Source organism: Myotis myotis, unplaced genomic scaffold (genome assembly GCF_014108235.1).
Source record: "Myotis myotis isolate mMyoMyo1 unplaced genomic scaffold, mMyoMyo1.p scaffold_m19_p_12, whole genome shotgun sequence".
NCBI classification, from domain to species: domain Eukaryota; kingdom Metazoa; phylum Chordata; class Mammalia; order Chiroptera; family Vespertilionidae; genus Myotis; species Myotis myotis.
In genome coordinates this window covers 57875870-57894340 of record NW_023416316.1, presented here as the reverse complement: position 1 = coordinate 57894340, position 18471 = coordinate 57875870, and the positions used below count along the sequence as shown (strand labels likewise).

At 43.9% G+C, this 18471-nt stretch overlaps 1 protein-coding gene across 3 annotated transcripts in view; it reads right to left on the bottom strand.

Moving 5' to 3' along the window:
- Positions 1–5453: 5453 nt before the first annotated feature.
- The window catches only part of SH3GL2 (SH3 domain containing GRB2 like 2, endophilin A1), a 179994-nt gene continuing 166976 nt past the window's right edge, over positions 5454–18471 (bottom strand). For all 3 annotated transcript variants that reach the window (XM_036331228.1, XM_036331229.1, XM_036331230.1), the window contains 6 exons: positions 17089–17232; positions 15874–16007; positions 12865–13023; positions 11009–11112; positions 9143–9273; positions 5454–7002 (listed from right to left, as the gene is read on the bottom strand). In XM_036331228.1, coding sequence (XP_036187121.1) covers positions 6803–7002; positions 9143–9273; positions 11009–11112; positions 12865–13023; positions 15874–16007; positions 17089–17232 — 872 coding nt within the window. In that variant the 3' untranslated portion in view covers positions 5454–6802. The remainder of the gene's footprint in view (positions 7003–9142; positions 9274–11008; positions 11113–12864; positions 13024–15873; positions 16008–17088; positions 17233–18471) is intronic.

The window sequence follows — 18471 nt, the reverse complement described above, 5'->3', positions numbered from 1 at the left end:
AACCCTTGTGACTCTGATAGGAACAGAAATGTGTGATCCACTGATCTAAACAAGAAAAGCAAAGGCCTGACATAAGCCACACCTGAGGCACCGGAGTCTGACTGGAGACATACCTCTCTGATTCCCTCAGGAGGCGTGGACAGCCACGCCCGGAGGAAAGGCCTGGAAGAAGGTGGGCTTTCTGAGTCAGCACAGACACAGACCCAGCATCACCAATATCCGATCCTGTCATCAACATGCATGGGAGAACTCTCGGGTGCTGTGGGTCTGAGCGAGGGTGGAAATGCATGGATCCAATGCTACTTAATCAATAAACACAAATGGCTGTTTGTTTGTTTTTTAGTCAAAGAGAAAATGGAAAATAAGAAAAAGTCACCCAACAGCTGGCTGCTTATCTGAAACATTTGTACGTAGACTAGAGCTTCCCAAACTTGCCTGCATCTGAGAATCCCTTAGGCAGCTCGCTAAAAACACTGACACAATCTCCAGAGCATGTTTAAGCAGCCTCCATCGCACGACGGAACTGGGACTTCTCCGCTATGCCAAAAAACCACCAAAAACCAAGCTCAGATTCCTATTCTGTGTCTGAGCACAAAGAACAATTTGTTGGATTAATAAACAGTTTAATGCATCTATGTTTTGTCATTGTTCTCAACACCAAAGCACCTGGGACCTAAGTCCCAGGAAGCAGCTGGCTCTTCCCTAAGAAGTCTCTCTGATGGAGCAGTACTCCTGCCCCTGTGATCCAGGGATCAGGACGTACACCACCCTGGAACTTTTTTTTTTAAATATATTTTATTGATTTTTTTACAGAGAGGAAGGGAGAGGGATAGAGAGTTAGAAACATTGATGAGAGAGAAACATCGATCAGCTGCCTCCTGCACACCCCCTACTGGGGATGTGCCCGCAACCAAGGTACATGCCCTTGACTGGAATCGAACCCGGGACCCTTTAGTCTGCAGGCCGACGCTCTATCCACTGAGCCAAACCAGTCAGGGCGACCCTGGAACTTTGTAGAAATGCAAACTCTCGGACCCTGCTGAGTCAGGATCTCTGGGAGTGGGGCCCAGGCATCTGTTCTAACAGGCTCTGGGTGATCCTGATACATGTTAGAATTCTAGAAGCACTTATTCAATTGTTTCCTAAATGTTTCCAATGGGAAATACCCCTTTCTTGGCTTCTCATCTAGCAATTTTGATTCTGGGAAGCTGGAATGAGAACCTGGAAATCCAACTTGTGCAAGTGCCTACAGGAGACCCTTACTGTCGGGTAAGTTTAGGAGACTCTAGACACCTCCCTGGTTTCATGAGTCCTCACAGAGGCAGTGTTTTGGTAAGAGATGGAAGTAAGACCTTTTTAAAAAAAATACAGATTCTCTGGCCTCTTCCCAAACCCCAATCACTGTATTTGGGATCATTGACAGAGCACTAGAGGATGTGTCTTTTTCTCCGGCAGCAAGTGACTTAAATGAAGAAGGGGTAGCTTTTCAGTGGGTATGGCTCTGCGCCCAGGGATGCTGGGTGCTGGTGCTACGGCCTGAGATGCTCTGCAAAGAGCCAGCACCGAGCTCGGGCACAGAGGCCTGGAGCAGCACTTGCTGGTTGACCGCAAGCACTTGGGCCAGAAGACCTGGCAGCAGAGGCAGCCCAGAACCAGATCCTTCCCCACAGACAGAAACAAGAGAGAACTGCCTGCCAGTTGCAATGGGAGCAGGGACAGTAGCCATACTTAATTTGGTTTAAAAAATAAAGAAATGTAACATTTCTTTTACCAGTCACACATAGAAAGATTTTAAGGAAACCAAAACACGAGGAGGAAAATAAAGTGTGAAAAATGTTGCTTTTAAAACTTCTCTTCCCTTCCCTTCTGCCTCATTTCCTACATCTGAAACTCTACAAAGGCAGTCTTGTATAAGACCTTACAGTCTCTTTATTTCTCCATTTCTTAGCCTTGCTACTAAGATATTTCATAATGTTGGTAAATTCCCTTTTCCTTTTTTAAGCTCTAAATCAGTATGAGATGCTACACTGGGCAATCAACCCATTTCCAAAGCTTTCTTTTCTTCCAGTTCATCAACCCCAAAGAGCTGAGTGTTCAAGGTTTAACACCTTAGTCTTCAATCAAAATCACATATATTGAGCTTAACAAAGTGCTTGATGCAGGGTGAGAAGTAACACTGACTCTCATTTCTTCTCCCTTCAATTATAAGCATCATCTTATAAAACTGCTGGATGGGTTTGACCCTCAGGTGTGAAAAAAATAATATAGGAAACTCGAATGCAGCTATAATACACGTCTATTTTTATTGCTTAACAGCCACTGAAAGCCAAAAATCAGGACAGATGCTGCCAGGTGAAGAAATCCACATTTTGCCTGCATGGAATATAAAGAATCCTGACTTAGTGAATGCTGGAAACATTTTTCGGATGACATGAACAAGTATATGTGAATCTTTAGTTTCCGAAACCACACTTGCCATGGGGAACAAAATAAAGAAAGCAGACTACAGAGACAGGTCCAAGTGTCTGTGAGTTTTCCCGATATTCAAATTTTATTCTCCACCCCGTATTGTGGACATGTTTGTTATTTCTTGTCGAAGGGGACTTCTGAAAGTCAGCCTCGGTCCATGTGGGTGAATATCAGCACAGAGAGCGGCACAGAAGTGCTGGAGGCTAAGACCAGCAGGTCATAATGATGCAAGAAGTCCTTCAGAAGGCTGATGGACCTTGGAGCTGCAGCAGGGCTGAAAATCTGCATATTATTACCTGGTGGTCTTTGCAAAAGGCCCAGGGTTCCTTTTGGAGGAAATGGTATTGTGATGCAGTGCTCCACTGTTTGCCTCCAGAGCTGGCAACCTGCTTCACTCCTCCAAGAACCACACCTCTTCCTGCCCCAAGAGGAAGGCCGCCATCCCTCAGACATGTGGTAGCTGAGTGGCGTTCAGTGGCCTGGTGAGCATTCACTGGACCCTTTAAAAAGTAGCTTTGTTCCCCCCCCCCCCTTTGACAGATCCTTTAATATGTCCCCAATCGATGGGCCCAGGAATTGCTGGTGTGGCTACCCCTCCATGCAGCCTGTAAAGTCTTCTCCACCATTACCCAGAGTTCCAAATGGAGGCTTCAGGCTGCCTCTTTCTTCAGCATAAACTGCTCCCATGTCACCATCCCCCAGGGAAGACAGGCAGTTCCTCATCTGGTAATGAGCCTTACATCTGCCCACATGGTTCCACCCAGAACACTAGAGCCTTGGCATAAACCTGATTCCCTAAGCCATTGCTAAGTCTCTGCAGAGCAGGACTTGGCATAGTCCAGGATATAGGTTATACGCATAGAGTCTCCAGGCAATTTCAATTCTTGGTCATGCCATTCTTATTGTCTCATCATAGCAAAGAGAAACTAAGGGGAAATAATTATTTTCCCAGAAGGCATTCTCTTTAAGACCTGACAGACCGATTAGAAAGTTAAAATGAGACAACTGTTTCACTGAACTTGTTTTCCATTTTAGTTCAGTTCAGTGTAGCTCTGTTTCTGTTTCCACGGCAGACAGTTCATTCTGTGAGCAGTTTTAGAAGAACAAGTGTTTGGGGGTGGGCTCAATTTTCCCAGCGGTGGTCCACAGTTCCCTATTCTTACCTATAAAGTTCTATAAAAAAAAACACAACTCATAGTATTTCCATAAAAATAAGGAATTCAGACAGTTCTGAATCTGGTATGTGTATTACTGTCTCTAGGACTCCCTAAAGTAAATATTTAAATATTAAGTTGCCTTTTTATTTCATTTGATGTTGACTCATAATGAGATTCCCTATTTCATACAGGCTCTTGCTATTAGTTTCCCTGTGGAGTCACAGAACTGCTACTGCACAGGTACAGTCACATTTGAAAGGGTAACAGTGAAGCCAATGGAGCGCTTTATTAGTTCAGATACGGCTGGATACTTATATGACTCTTTTGGGGCATGACTTCCGACAGGTGTTTTTTCCTACCATTGCATCAACACCACCCTACCTTAATTACTATAACTTTGTTTTGTATCTAGAAATAGCAAGTCCTCCAACTCTGCTATTCTTCAAGAAGAAACATCCTTTTGCATTTCCATATATATTTTATAATATACTTGTCAATTTATACACACATCAAGAAATTCCTTCAGACTTTGGTTGAGATTGTACTAAATCTATAAGTCAATTTGTGAAGAAATACATCTTTAAAATGCTGAGTATTCCAGTCCATAAACACAGAATATGTCTCCCCTTATTAAAGTTTTCATTTTTCTCAAACATGTTTCATAATTTTCTATGTAGAAATTATATATAATTATGAGATTTATATCTATGAGTTTGATTTTTGATGCCTTTGTAAATGATATATATGTTTAAATTCCTCTTTTTCTAATTGATTGCTATGGTATATAGAAATATTTTTGGATATTGTTCTTAAATCCAATAATCCTATTAATTTCACTTATTGATTCTCATGGTTTATGTGAAACTTCTGGGTTTTCTCCATTCATAATAATGCCATTAGCAATTTCTTTTTAAAATTGGTTTTCGAACTGATCAGTGATACTCTAACTCATGTAGCTAGAAAAAATTATTTTCATGTTATAGTTCACATTTAGAATTTAGTACATTAGATTAAAACTAGCCCAGTCGGTGTGGCTCAGTGGTTGAGCATCAACCTAGGAACCAAGAGATCATGGTTCAATTCCCAGTCAGGGCACATGCCTGAGTTGTGGGCTTGATCCCCAGTTGAGGGCATGCAGGAGCCAGCCAATCAATGACTCTCTCTCATCATTGATGTTTCTATCTCCCACTCCCTCTCCCTTCCTCTCTGAAATCAATAAAAACAAACAAGAAAAAAACTAGACATCTGGACTGTTGGCCTCAGCATGGAAGAATACAAAGGACATCCAATACATAAAGAACATCTTTATTTTCTCAGGAACTTTGGAAATACGTATTCTGTGCACAGTGTTTCCCTATCCCCACTTACCCACATCCACTTACACCCAACCATCCCCTATATATACACTAAGAGAAAGGAATGCTGCCTTTTGACCAATTTGCATTTCCTTGTGTATTCCTTTCTCTTTAAGCATGAACGAAACCAAAGATGAGTTGAAATGATATATTTATTTGCCCCTTTGAACATGATATTCTTCTGATAACACCACTCATGATAACTCCTTTAATCTCTAAAAGACTTCCTGGTCCCACGTTCACATCCTCACTGTAAAAATCTCCTCCTTCCTGGATTACCAAGAAGTTACCAGTGTCCAGGCCAGCTTACTTCTAGTGATGGGACTCTCCCTGCTTCCAGAGAAGGAGATCTAAGCTTGGAACCAGGTCTGGTTTGCTTGTAGCAGAAAACAATGGAGAGTGAAATGAGCCTCAGTCCAGGCAGTGTTGGACCCAAAGAAATGACACAAAATAAAGGGCCGGAGCCTTTGGGTTTGTCTTCAGCAATATTTATTGGAAACAGCGATGCTTCCCGTGGTAAGAGTTTATACATTAAGCAGTAAGATTTGCCTTTCACTCCACATGATCCACTACCGCAGGTGGCACGTCCGAAGCAGCACATTAAACCTCTGAAAGAATCTGTACAGCTAGATAAATAGAACTCTGGATAGAACTTAACAGGACTTGAATGACTGATACCCAAAACAAAACAAAACACCACCATTCAAAAACTGACACACAGCACTGTGCACACGAAAGGAAGGTGAGATAGAAGGGACAGATAAAAGTGATGACTGAATGGGGAAACAGGTTTGCATATGCAGCCACACTTCTTAAACTACTAAGCACAAACATCATCTTTACTTGGTCCTCACTGAGGGCAGAATATGCACAAGTGATGTTCAAAGAACACAGGTGAACGTGGAAAGAAAAGGTATGTACTGTTTCTTGGTCTATGAACTAGTGGAAAAATGGTTTCTAGTGGTTTTCTCCTTGTGTCTCTGTGCCAAATGGATTCACGAAACACACAATTTGTAAATAAAACAGAAATGAAAGTATTTGTTCTCCCTTCCCTGTACCTTCAGAAATGCCCTAAACACACACACACAGTTTCTTTACAGCAGGACATTTAAGCTTGGAAACAGATCTCTTCCCATTTCCTCATAAGAGAGTCTCCTCTTGTCAGCCCCTCCCACAATATGTGGATTGATAACTATCTTAGAAATAAAACGGGAGTCCCTCTGGCTTGAACAGCAGGGAGGAAGGGAAACAGGCTGTGCCTCAGAAACAGGCATAAGTGGGAGGAACAGAGGTGAATGTTTTCAGAGAAGGCTTTGAATCCACACGCAACACTTTCCTGGTGGCATCAAAGGACTAACTCAGACCAGAAGGCAGTTTGCTGGTGAGGGAGGCTTTCTTCGACAAACTCTGTGACTCACACATTTGGGAAGGGACGATATGAAAGCAAACCCTTTCTCCTGTTTAGATGGAAAACCTGAGACCTGAAGAAGGCCCTGGGTGATAGATAATACCTTCAGTAGGATGGTTTCTCTGTGCTGTGGCTCATGGTCATTAGTCTAAGAAGCCGCAGTCTCCTGAGAACTGTCTGGCTGGTCTCAGGTGGTATTTTAAAAGCACATGCCATGCCCACCAGGCGGAGAAGATACCATCCATCACCATGACTCCTGTGGGATCACACAAGTCAACCAAAGGTACTCTGCGGGGCCGGGTGACCTGGACCACTGCGGCCTGCATTGGGATGTGTTGGAAGCAGCATTACCAAAGCAGTGGTTAAACTGAACTATCCGGGTCAAGAGGAGATGAGCCAGCCAGCATGACATACTAATGGGGCAGGGCAACCAGAATTTCCACATAGTTGATGGGGAAGAAGCCTGACTGGCCATGAAGCATCCCCTCGTACCAGTTCTCATCAATCTGGTTAGTGAGTGTGATGATATCACCCTCTTTAAAACCCAATTCCCCTTCATTTTCAGGTTCAAAGTCGTACAGAGCTCGGCAGCAGGGCTGATCCATGGGGACACCTGGGAGTCAGAGCAGGAGAGAAGAACACAGAAAGACAAGGGGAATGTAACTCACATATGCACTGCCCGCGGCGCCCGCCTGCTGACCCCTCGGGTCCTCCCTCACTCCTCTTGCTGCGAAGCCTCCTCTTGCTACCAGCCCCAAGTGTCGCTGCCTGGCAGCTCCCTCTACAGTCTTCAGGGGCTTTCTCAGATGCCTGGAAGGTGCTGGGTTCCTATTTTGTTTCCAGTAATGAAAAATGCCCACATCCATTCTTGCGATGTGTACAGCAGAATTTATCAAGGCTTGCCTTCTTGACAATGCCCAGTGATGGTAGACCCAATGACTCAAGGCGTTTTTAATGAGATTTAGGTTCATAAGCTAGCATGGCCAGAATTCTGTCCATGTCAGCACTTTGAAACCTCTGCACGTGTGAAACAGTACAGCCAATTACATGGATGATGCTTTGCAACCTCAGAATAGCAGTACAATTCTCACTTATTAAAAATAAGTGCTCTAACCACCATATAAAACACTGGGTTCGAGTTCTAACTCTGTGGCCTTGCACAAGGCACTTCTCTCTGTGTTTTTGTGTAACAACTTCACAGTACTAGCATATCTACTAAATGAGATGATGTAAAAATTATATGGTTTACACGTTGTAAACTATTGTGTATATCAATGTGAGGAGTGCATCAGAGCTATGGCATCTATAATAATAAAAGCATAATATGTTAATTAGACCGGATGTCCTTCCAGACGACCTTCTGGACGAAGCCAGGGCTGCGAGGGAAGTCCGGGTCCCAGGTGCCTGCTGGCAGCCATAGGGAAGCCCAGGTCCTGGAGGGAAGCCCGGGTCCTAGGTGCCAGAGGGAAGCCGGTGCCAGTAGCTAGGGGAAGGAAGGCTTACTCTTGCACAAATTTTGTGCATTGAGCCTCCAGTATTAAAATAATGCACTAGACCTGGATTAAGAGAATAAAAAGAATGGAGTTCTGACCTGGCCAGTGTTGCACTGGCATGTGTTGCAATGTGGAATGCAGCTCCGTTGGTTGGAGAGTTGTCCCACACACCAAAAGGTCATGGGTTCAATTCCCGGTCAGGGCACATACCCAGGTTGTAGGTGTGATCCCTGGTCAGGTTGTATATGGAAGGCAACTGGTCTATGTTTCTCTCATATCAATGTTCCTCTCTGCCCCCCTCTCCCTTCCTTCCTCTCTGACATCAGTAAGAACATAGCCTCAGTTGAGGATTAAAAAAGAAAGAAAGAAAGAAAGAAAGCAGAAAATTAACAAGTCTCTGAAAGAAGAGTAAAATATGCAGTTGGTTTCGAGCAGGAAGAAGCAAGTTACACATAACATACATGACTAGTCCTCGGGCCGGCTAACTTCTTAGAGCCACTGCTGCTTATACCACACGGAGCTCTGAGCAGCAGATGTGGACACAGAGGCACAGAGCTCCCACTGTCATCACAGACCTCCCTTTCCCTCCACAGTCTCCTGAAAGCATCTCATAAGAGGTGTCCTACCGTAACACAGCAAGCACTGGGGATAAAGAGAAAATAAAAGGAAGCTGCATAACTTTAAAATTCATATCCAGTATGAGATAGTTTCCATTTCTTCAATCCAGCAAATGTTAAGGCTGAACCTCTCTCCAGCACCAGATTCATCCATATGCTCCTGTGCCTCAAGAAATCCAACTGAACACATTCTTGGAGCTGCTGCCTGCGGTTATGTGCGAGCGTATGGCGCACACACTGCCCACGGGCATTCAGTCTTGTGCATGCTGGAGCCACAGAGACGGAAAAACAGAAAAAAAGATGCCACCCCAGCATCAAACTGGCATGTTAAGATGACCTTATGACCACAAAGGAAGGTCAAATCAAATTAGGCCAAAATAATTAGGAGGTTAAGAGCTTATGATGAGAGTTAAGCGAAAAAAATAATTTTATAGAGAAGAGGGAAATAGAGGAAAAGCCATGGCCAATGAGAAAAGGAGGCACACTTTTCAGAGCTTCTACCTGACAAAACCATCCCGTAAGAAATGTACTATGACATATTTCTTATGCAGCCAGATTAGATTGCTCCTAGAATTTTTGGAAAAGTATCAACGGGATGTATCCAAGGTCCATGTAGTGGGGGTTGTGCGTCTCAGCCCCTTACCTGAAGGCTTGGGAGTGCCCGCGTGGGAGATGCCTCCATTGGGCTGAGTATTGTCTCCAATGGGAAACTCCAGGCTCATCCGCGGTTTGGGCTGATACTCCCTTCTAGGCTGAGATGAAGCTTCTCTTATTCTGTGTGGAAAAGGAAAAGGGGAGAATAGAGAGTGTGCAACCAATTAAGAAGCAAAAAAAAAAAAAAAAAGGCAGTAAAATCTAACATATGCTTAGGTCACCCACCAATCTGCCCTGTGGCATAGGGGAAAACGAGAGGGGCTCTCAGATTTCTCATGTGTATGTGTTTCTGCTTCTGGTGTCCCTCCATGGTCACACCTTCCCTGTCTCTATCCTCTCTCTCAATCCCTCCCTCCCTCCCTCCTTCCCTTGTTGAGCTCACTCTGCACTGTGCTAGGGCCATAGAGATGAGTAAGACACAGTGTTTGCCCACAAGCACCTACGGTCTGTAGGGGAGACAGAACATAAACAACTGGTTACCATAAGTGAGAGTAAGTGCTGTAGAGATTGGGTGCAAAATGCTGCAGGAACATGGGGTGGGGTGGGGGAGTCTACCTGTCTATGGGGAAGTTGGAGAAAGTCTACGGACGAAGGTAAAAGATGAGTACGAGCCATTTACAGATGAAGGATGGAAAGGAGGAACTGTGTGCTCTGAGAACAGTGAGCAGTTTGCAGAATAGGAAGTGGGAATGAAACTTATCCCCTAAAGAAAGTGTAGAACAGATCTGCAGAGGTGGGTAGAGCTTAGAGTATGGTGGCAGCAGACTAAGAGTGTCTTGGTACATATTCCAGAGGAAAGAAAGGAAAGAACATTACACTCAACAGGTGTCACTAAGACACGCATTTCTTTAGTGTGTCCGAGTGCCTGGTTTTAATCGTTCTAGAGGCTTCAGGAGGTTCCACACATCTCCACCAGGGTGCACCGAGGAAAGACACACACTCTAAGCACTAGTCAGGGAAGACACGGAGCAGGAAGAGGTGGCCAGATGGACCCAGTGGGAGCAGGTGAGGAGTTTCCATGGTGTAACCCAAAGATTGGAGGCGTCATTGTGCACTGAGCCGACTCATCGGTGATGAGTGTCTCATCTGGCCACGAGCTGAGAATAGAGGCTGCTGAGGCAACACTTTGATGCACATACATTTAGCAAAATCATCCTTCTTAATCTGGCTAAATAAAGTAACACATATCATAGTGCAGGGCCACTACAGACAGCTGAGCAGGCTGTCCCCAACTCCAGGGAGCCCCATTCACAAGGAAAACTACCACAGTCCTGCGGTGGGCGCATCAGAGGATGGGGAACAGGCCCATGAAAGCAGTCCTCTTGGATGGACTATGTCACCATCCAGAGAAACAGAAGGTGTGAAAGATACAAGCTCTCAAACAGGTTATGCTCGATCACGGACCCCATCTGGACCAGTGTGTGACCCGGGGCTAATGATGGCAGCTCCCTGAGCCTAGGCTGGCTCATCTGTTAGAAATGGCAGACGATCCTCAGCCTACAGGGCTGTTATACGATTGATGATGATATGCCTTTAGTACCCACACAGAATAGCTGATCAATAGGATACATCTATTATCATCGGAACATCCAGGTATCCCATTGGTGGCAGCCAAAATATAATCCAAGTACTGACCTCTCATTCACATGAGATTAGATTCAACGCCACCAAGTAAAACAAAGCATAAGAAAAAAATAAAATCAGAACAAATGATCCACAGGGTGCCCGTGTAGGATCAGCATGAATTTTGGCAGAAGTTTTTCTTCAAATGTACTCTCTCTCTTATTTCCATTCCTTTCCACATCATTTTATAGCAAGAAAATGGAGGTGTAAGATGCAGGGAACGGTCGAATACCTTTCTTCCAGTCTGACGGTGACTTGCTGCAGGATCTGGACTGCCTGCTTGTGGTACTCCAGCTGGGCTTGGACGAGCGCAGAGAGCTGGCTCACCTGTTCAATCTGCAGATCAAGGGGGAATCACGCCTTAGTTCCCAGGTTACTGACCGTAAGCAGCTACTATTGTCCTGTGCATATGACAGAGCCCCCCTGACACACAGCCCAGTGTCTGGCGATACCCAGGACCACGTGGGGAGCCAGGCGAAGACACAGAGCTTTACAGGCTCCTAATCAATTAAGGATAAGAAAGCATCCTTATGCTTGGGGACTCCAGTGCTACAAGGAAAAGCAACATTATTCAGAATTCTCCTGAAGATCACTTAACTCTCATCAAACAGGCACATGCTTAGCTAGGACCTTCTGAGTAGGGTTTGGTTTATTTTACTGATAACTTATAAGACAAAAAAAGTATTAACCAAAGGATTCATTGTTCCCTACACTTTTCATGCTAAGTCAATATTAGTGCTGTTCGATCAGGCTATCAATCCCCAGAAGGAAAGTGGGGGAGGGCGGGGGTAAGGGGAAGAAATCAACTGAAGGACTTGTATACATGCATATAAGCCAAACCAATGGACATGGACAACAGGGTGATAGGAGCATGAGTGTGCGGGGCGGGAGGGGGGGATGTTGGGAGTTAATGTTGGGGGTTAATTGGGGGATGAGGACACATTTGTAATACCTTAAACTACTAATAAAAAAATATTAGTGCTGTTAATATATAGAAACGTGAGTACTGATTTCTCACATGAGGCACCATGGGAGGCAGTGTGTGCTACAATGGAAAATCTTTTGTCTTCTCCAAGCCTCATCAGTAATGTAAAAGGGCTGGGTCAGGTGACATCTGGCTTCATTCCAGCTCTACTATTCTAAGCATACTTGGTGACTCTTCACTTCATCTCTCGTGCTGTGATCTAGCTGAACCATGGCCTCCGAATGCACAGAGGCCATGCTGCCCAGGAGTTTTGGGGTGGGGTACAGCCCGGGGTGCAGGTCAGGGGCACTGATTCAGGTCACCGCTCGTCCCATGAAGCACTCCTCTTCAGTAGGTAGGCGGACACAAGCTGTTTCATGTGAACACAAACCTACACTGTCTTGGGGTGATGGGAAAGTCTGGACATGGTCAACATGTCTCCCCTGTCACCAGTCAGTGGTAAGTAAATCAGACTCTGCAAACATCTTGGCAAGACGTAGTCAGCAAGTGATTGGGCCAGAGGCTGCGGGGAGCAAGGACAGGAAAGCTAGGTCACAGGTTTCCTACATGAGTGGATGGAATGTAACTTCTAGAGCGGTGAAGGATGATTTAGTGCTCTGTAAATGTGAAAGCAGCTTTCAAACCATCTCATCTACGCCCCAAATGCAGTATCTATGCTACAATCATCGATATCAATGGAAATTACCTCTTGAAAGAAAATGTCAACATTACTTCCAAACACAAAACATCTTAACTCTCTTCTGAATGCATTTTAGTTGATATTCCTATACAGCCTGAAGTCAATCTGCCCTGCATTTCAACAAACCACTTTTTTTTTTTTTTTAGCTATTGGACTGATACATGGGTCATCAGAAATATTCTTATCTCCTCACTGTTGGTAAGATCATTAGTAGACAAAAATGTAGTTAAATCAAACTACAGAAATACAGGTACAGGGGAAAAAAACTTACCATTTCTAATCTACCTTATAATTTCAAATTATTTAAAAGAAACGACCATCTACTGAAGTTCTCACCACGTAGTGTGATCAGACAGTACCATTTTCAACGATGGGACCCGTGAGCACATTAATCTTGTGCCTGGACGGAAGGAGAGTCACTCACGTCCATCTCCAGCAGATTGAACATGCTTGACTCGGCAACTTCTTTAGACTCATCAAATTTCTCCAGGGCTTGACGGATCTCTTCATCTGGGATCTTGCCTTGTCGTTTCTTCTTATAATCAAAGTCCAGGCGTCGACCCTCCAACTTCTTCAGGTGATGCTGAAAAAGTCCAGGGCAGGAACGTGCTTTGGAAGGACTCAGGGGAAGGCCTATTGAGAGCTCACCTCCCCACCTGCCTGTTAGCTTCCAAAATGAGGCAGGCTACGTTCTAAAAGGTGTCACCAGACAAGTAAAAAAGCACGTGTCAGTGGGAAAATGCTTCCACAGGCTAAATGTGGGGAAACATGTTTTAAAATAATTAAGAGCAAGAAAGAAATTGTGGGAAATAGCAGTGCCTATTATTATTATTATTATTATTATTATTATTATTATTATTTTGCCCTCACTGGGACAAAGCCAAGCTGGAAGATGCCTTTCCCTTCCACGACAGAAGCGGGGACTGTGTGTACATGCTCTGCCTGTGGAAAGCACAGGGCCCACAAGTCCCCAACGTCAGAAGAAATGGTATCTCATGAGAAGGCAGGAAAACCCCCACTTCCCTTGAAATGAAGTAAGAATGGAATTCTTGATTTTCTGACCATATTGCATTAACACTAGAAAGGACTTATCTATGAAGTCATCCGATCTGTTAGAATTGCCTTATTAATTGCTTATTTCAAATGTGGATTACTGATCATCTGAAGTAGCATAGCCAGGGCGAGGGCTTAGGAATCTATATCTTAACACTTAGCCTCGTTGACTAGAGCAGCTTTCAGGGAACCACTGGTTAGTTTAAGTCCCCCCCCCCCTTACAATCACAAACCCTGACTTGGAAGGGGCCTTCGTAGAGACCTAAGGCCCCACCCTGCACTTGGACCTCTCCTCGAAGCATCCCTGCCACATGCCCCTCCAGCCTCTGCCCAACACCTTTAGTGACCAAGTGAAAAAGTCACTTCCCAAAGCTGCAAAGTATTCTTTTCATAAGTGCTGCAGCGTTCCATGCTTAACAGGCAGGAGAAATGGCTGCAATTCCCTTGATCTAGACCCATGGTCAGCAAACTGCGGCTCGTGAGCCACATGCGGCTCTTTGGCCCCTTGAGTGTGGCTCTTCCTAAGCCTTAGGAGTACTCTAATTAAGTTAATAACAATATACCCACCTATATAGTTTAAGTTTAAAAAACTTGGCTCTCGAAAGAAATTTCAATCGTTGTACTATTGATATTTGGCTCTGTTGACTAATGAGTTTGCCGACCACTGATCTAGACCAAGCATGTCAAACTCAAAGGCTAACATAGGCCAAACAAACAAGGTTTAAATTTATGTGGACCACAAAAAAACAAAAGCTTCAATTTTTCATAGAAATGTAGGTTTATTTAGCTAGAGACATGCTGAATGTAAAGGGCTCAAATAAATGAGTCATCGTTAACATAAAATAATAGAACATTTTAATAAAAATTAATAATTTTTTCTTGAACATTAATTTACCAGACACTGAATAACTGCACAAATTAATAACTGTAATGCAAATAAACCTATTTTTCTTGCTCTCCAAAAGCAAAATATTTCCTGTTATGCACACCAAACAAGCCTAATGACGTGGCAATTGGCTGCTAAAATATTCGCTGCTAGTATTAGTGGCAAGAAATGGTGCGCTTGCATGTAAGGCGCATAAGGGAAATGAATGCAACACGATTATAGTCATCAGTCATTAGCAAACGTTGTAGTTCGTTATTAATAATTATGTATAACAGGTCACTGTAAAAATTAAGTTACGAAATTTTTATTAAAACGTTTCTTACAAACCGTTATATTGGCTGGGCCGCAAAAATATTCATTGTGGGCCGCATGCAGCCTGCGGGGCGCAAGTTTGACATGCTTGTCCTAGACCTTCCCTCCCATTGCACACCCTTGCCTCAATCCATGCTCTGACCCAAAGCTAAATGTTTGCTCCTTTGGGAGGAAAATTTTTTTTTTAAATATATTTTATTGATTTTTTTTTTAAGTGAGGAAGGGAGAGGGATAGAGAGTTAGAAACATTGATGAGAGAGAAACATCAATCAGCTGCCTCCTGCACACCCTCCAATGGGGATGTGCCCGCAACCAAGGTACATGCCCTTGGCCAGAATCGAACCTGGGACCTTTCAGTCTGCAGGCTGACGCTCTATCCACGGAGCCAAACCGGTTAGGGCGGAGGAAAATTCTTGTAAAACATCTGAACTTGTGTCAGCTGTAGGGCAGTGTTCTAGAGTCAGTTGTATTTTAGGTTGAGAGTGAGTCTACCCCTTACTAACGGTGCAACCTTGAGCCAGTGGTAGGGCTGAAGGAAATTTAGGCCAGAAGAAGGAGATTGAGGAGACTTCAAGGTATGGCAGCTCATGTCACAGTAAAGGAAATTAAATTTCAGACAGTTCAACAAATATTTGTTGAAGGAACGAATGAGCAAACACTATACACCTAGTCAAAGGTAAAGTTCATTGAACTTCATTTGGAATAGCTCAACTTTCTACATGTTTTACCAAGAGAACAGTGTGTACCCTTTCTCAATCCTAGCAACTGTTATGAAAATATGAAAACATGTATTTATAGAGTGAGAGAATAACTATTTAAGTTAACAACTAGTGCAGATAGCAATTTAGAGGATAAAATCAGCCCAGAAAACCAGAGAACTAATAAAATTGTTTGTCATCAGGGAAAGGATATCATCCTACTGGAGGAGAAAAGCTTAAGAAATCTTGAAAATTAAATGTGGAGAAGTCAAATGTCATGTCCATGAGTGGCACGGGCATAGTAGTGGGACAAAAAGTCTTGCATTTCTGGTTTCTCTCATTTATTTTGCTGGGCTGCTTTGCAATTCACGTGCCCAGTGCTGACAACGTGCACAGTACGTTCAAAAAAATGTTTCTAAAGAAAAAGGGTGCCTCACCTACACAATCCAAACTGCCCACTTCCCAGAGGACCGGTGACAGGTACCTGGATCTCTCTCAGGTCTTTGTCGTGAAGGTTCTGAAGGGGGTCAATGAAGTTCTGCTTCACCTCCATGTCCAAGGAGTCTTTCACCTCCGAGAGCTCCCGCATGGCCTCCCCCACCTCACCGAGCGCAGGGCCTGGAAGGGGAGAACGAAGCTCTTGTACGTTACAGAGAACAGACGTAGAATGCGTTTGCATGGACAGTGCCCATCAGAGAAGAAACCCCATGGGCCCTGAAGACAACCGAGATGAGAGACAGTATGGAACACCTTCCAGAGAACAATGTATTTTCTACCTACGGCAGTTCATACAGGCAAGACTCCGTGCCCCCTAAGGGGGTGCTATCTCTTATAAAATTTGGAAACCATTTGGGAAGCTCCCTGCCCTCTCTTTTAATTGCCAGCTTTCCTGGTTAAGGCCAATACATTTCTCAGGAGCAATAAGCAGGGTACAGCCAAAAAGGCCATCATTTGCTAAGACCTCACATCACAAGGGAATGAAAATGGAAGGTGTTCAGTACGGTAGCTGAGGGCCAGAGGATAAAGGAATAAACCCATCTCATCTGAGGTAGGAGAAGTTGGCACCACATATGCCCTAGCTGGTTTGGCTCAGTGGACAGAGTGTGGCTTGTGGACTGGAAGGTCCCGGGTTTGATTCCAGTCAAGGGCACATGCCTGAGTTATGGGCTCAATCCCCAGTAGGGGCAGGAAGGCGGCAGCCAATCAATGATTCTCTCTCATCATTGATGCTTTTCTCTCACCCTCTCCCTTCCTCTTGGAAATCGAGAAAAAATGTGTAAAAAAAAAAAGAAAAAAGAAAAAGAAGTTGACACCACATACAAAAGAGCAGAGATCTAAGAGAAAGCTCAGGGGGCACTGTGTTAATTCATGTTCACTGGGACTGTTTGCTCTGCCTCAATTTCCAGTCACTACCAGAAAAACTCCAGAGTAAGCGTCCAGGCATCTGGAGATGGCAGTCAGCTACTGTAAAGATTGGCATCTCATCAGAGAACAAGAAAATAAATAAAGCCCTACAACAAACCACACTGAAAATGATGAAACAACCCTGAAAACAAATTTTTTTGTCCCATGTGTACAGGACCTAAAACTGAGAATGGAAATATAAAACGGCGTGACTAATTTCCTAGGAAGTTTCTTACTGGCACCAAAATCCCCGTGGACAAAGGCGTGAGTGAAAACGTGAGAGAGCACTCATTACCAAAGTTGCAGTCATCTCCGAGCTCTCTCCCGAACTTGAGCATGGCCTCTGCCAGCAGTGCTTCCGCCTGCGGGTAGCCGGGCCCTTTCTCCTGCCCACGGATTTTGGACATTGTGTTGATCATGCTGAGTTTAGCTCTAGAAGCTGAAGGCAAAGAGAGAACAGACTTTTTTTTAAGTTTTTTATCTTTATTGTTGAGAATATTGCAGATGTACCCCTGCTTTCCCCCATTGCTCCCCTCCACCCAGTTCCCACTCCACCCCAGGCCTTTACCACCCTTTCAGAGTAGGCCGTACAATAAAGCAGAAACAGGGCTGAAGAATCAGGCCTTAACCAGTCTATAAACCAGCTCAGCTACTAAAAACTGCACCTCCACCTTCCTAGCTTCAGGTTCTTCATCGATACCGTGTGGAGTCTGATCCACAGGGAGGAGAGGGGGTGGGGCGGGGGAAGTAGAGGTAGACACAGGCAGAGGCATATATTTTTTAAATCACTAAACTCTCTCAAAATCTTATGAGGAACAAATAGCAGACAACAGAAGTAACAAATGGAGAGAAGGAAAGGAGACCAGTGGAGATCAAAGAAAGAGTAAGGAAACCACACATGTGGCTAATCGCTTCAAATCCTGTGTTGGCCATTTTCTATTCTACAGATTCATTCCTTTAGCAAAAGCTGGTTGTTGATCTGTGCTTATATCTTGGTTCTGTTAAGAGTTGTCTTCTGGTAAGTAATTACCAAAAGTAATTATAATGGTTTTAATATACTGTGGCTGATTTTCATATTCATCATTTTGAATGTTGTTCAATTATGGAGAGCAGTATTCTTCTCTTATTTACTTAAGAACATCTTGAATATATCCTACAGTCTAATGAGAAGGGCGAAGAAAATCATATTCTATTATTTTATCTTTATTTCTGCAAATCATCTAAAATACCTAATAACCCACACTTTTGAAGAGACTGCTTGTAAATTCATTCACAAACTCATTAAATATGTATTACGAACCCTGGGTTAGCAAAACTTCTGTGTTCTGGAAAATAAAAATGAAGAGGCTTCAGAATTAACCATTTTTAAATGTTAACACCATCATTTTAAAATGATTTATAAAAGCAGTGCTTTAAAAAAGCAGAGAGTAAGCCTGAAAAATAGAAATTGAACAGCCTAGAATCCGTATACGACGGTCTCAGCCTGGACTGCTTCACCAAGTTGGGTGTGCCTTCAGGGGTCCTCCTCTACTCTTCTAAAGGGACCTTTCACTCTATCCCAGCGGTTCTCAACCTTCCGGCCCTTTAAATACAGTTCCTAATGTTGTGACCCAACCATAAAATTATTTTCGTTGCTACTTCATAACTGTAATGTTGCTACTGTTATGAATCGCAATGT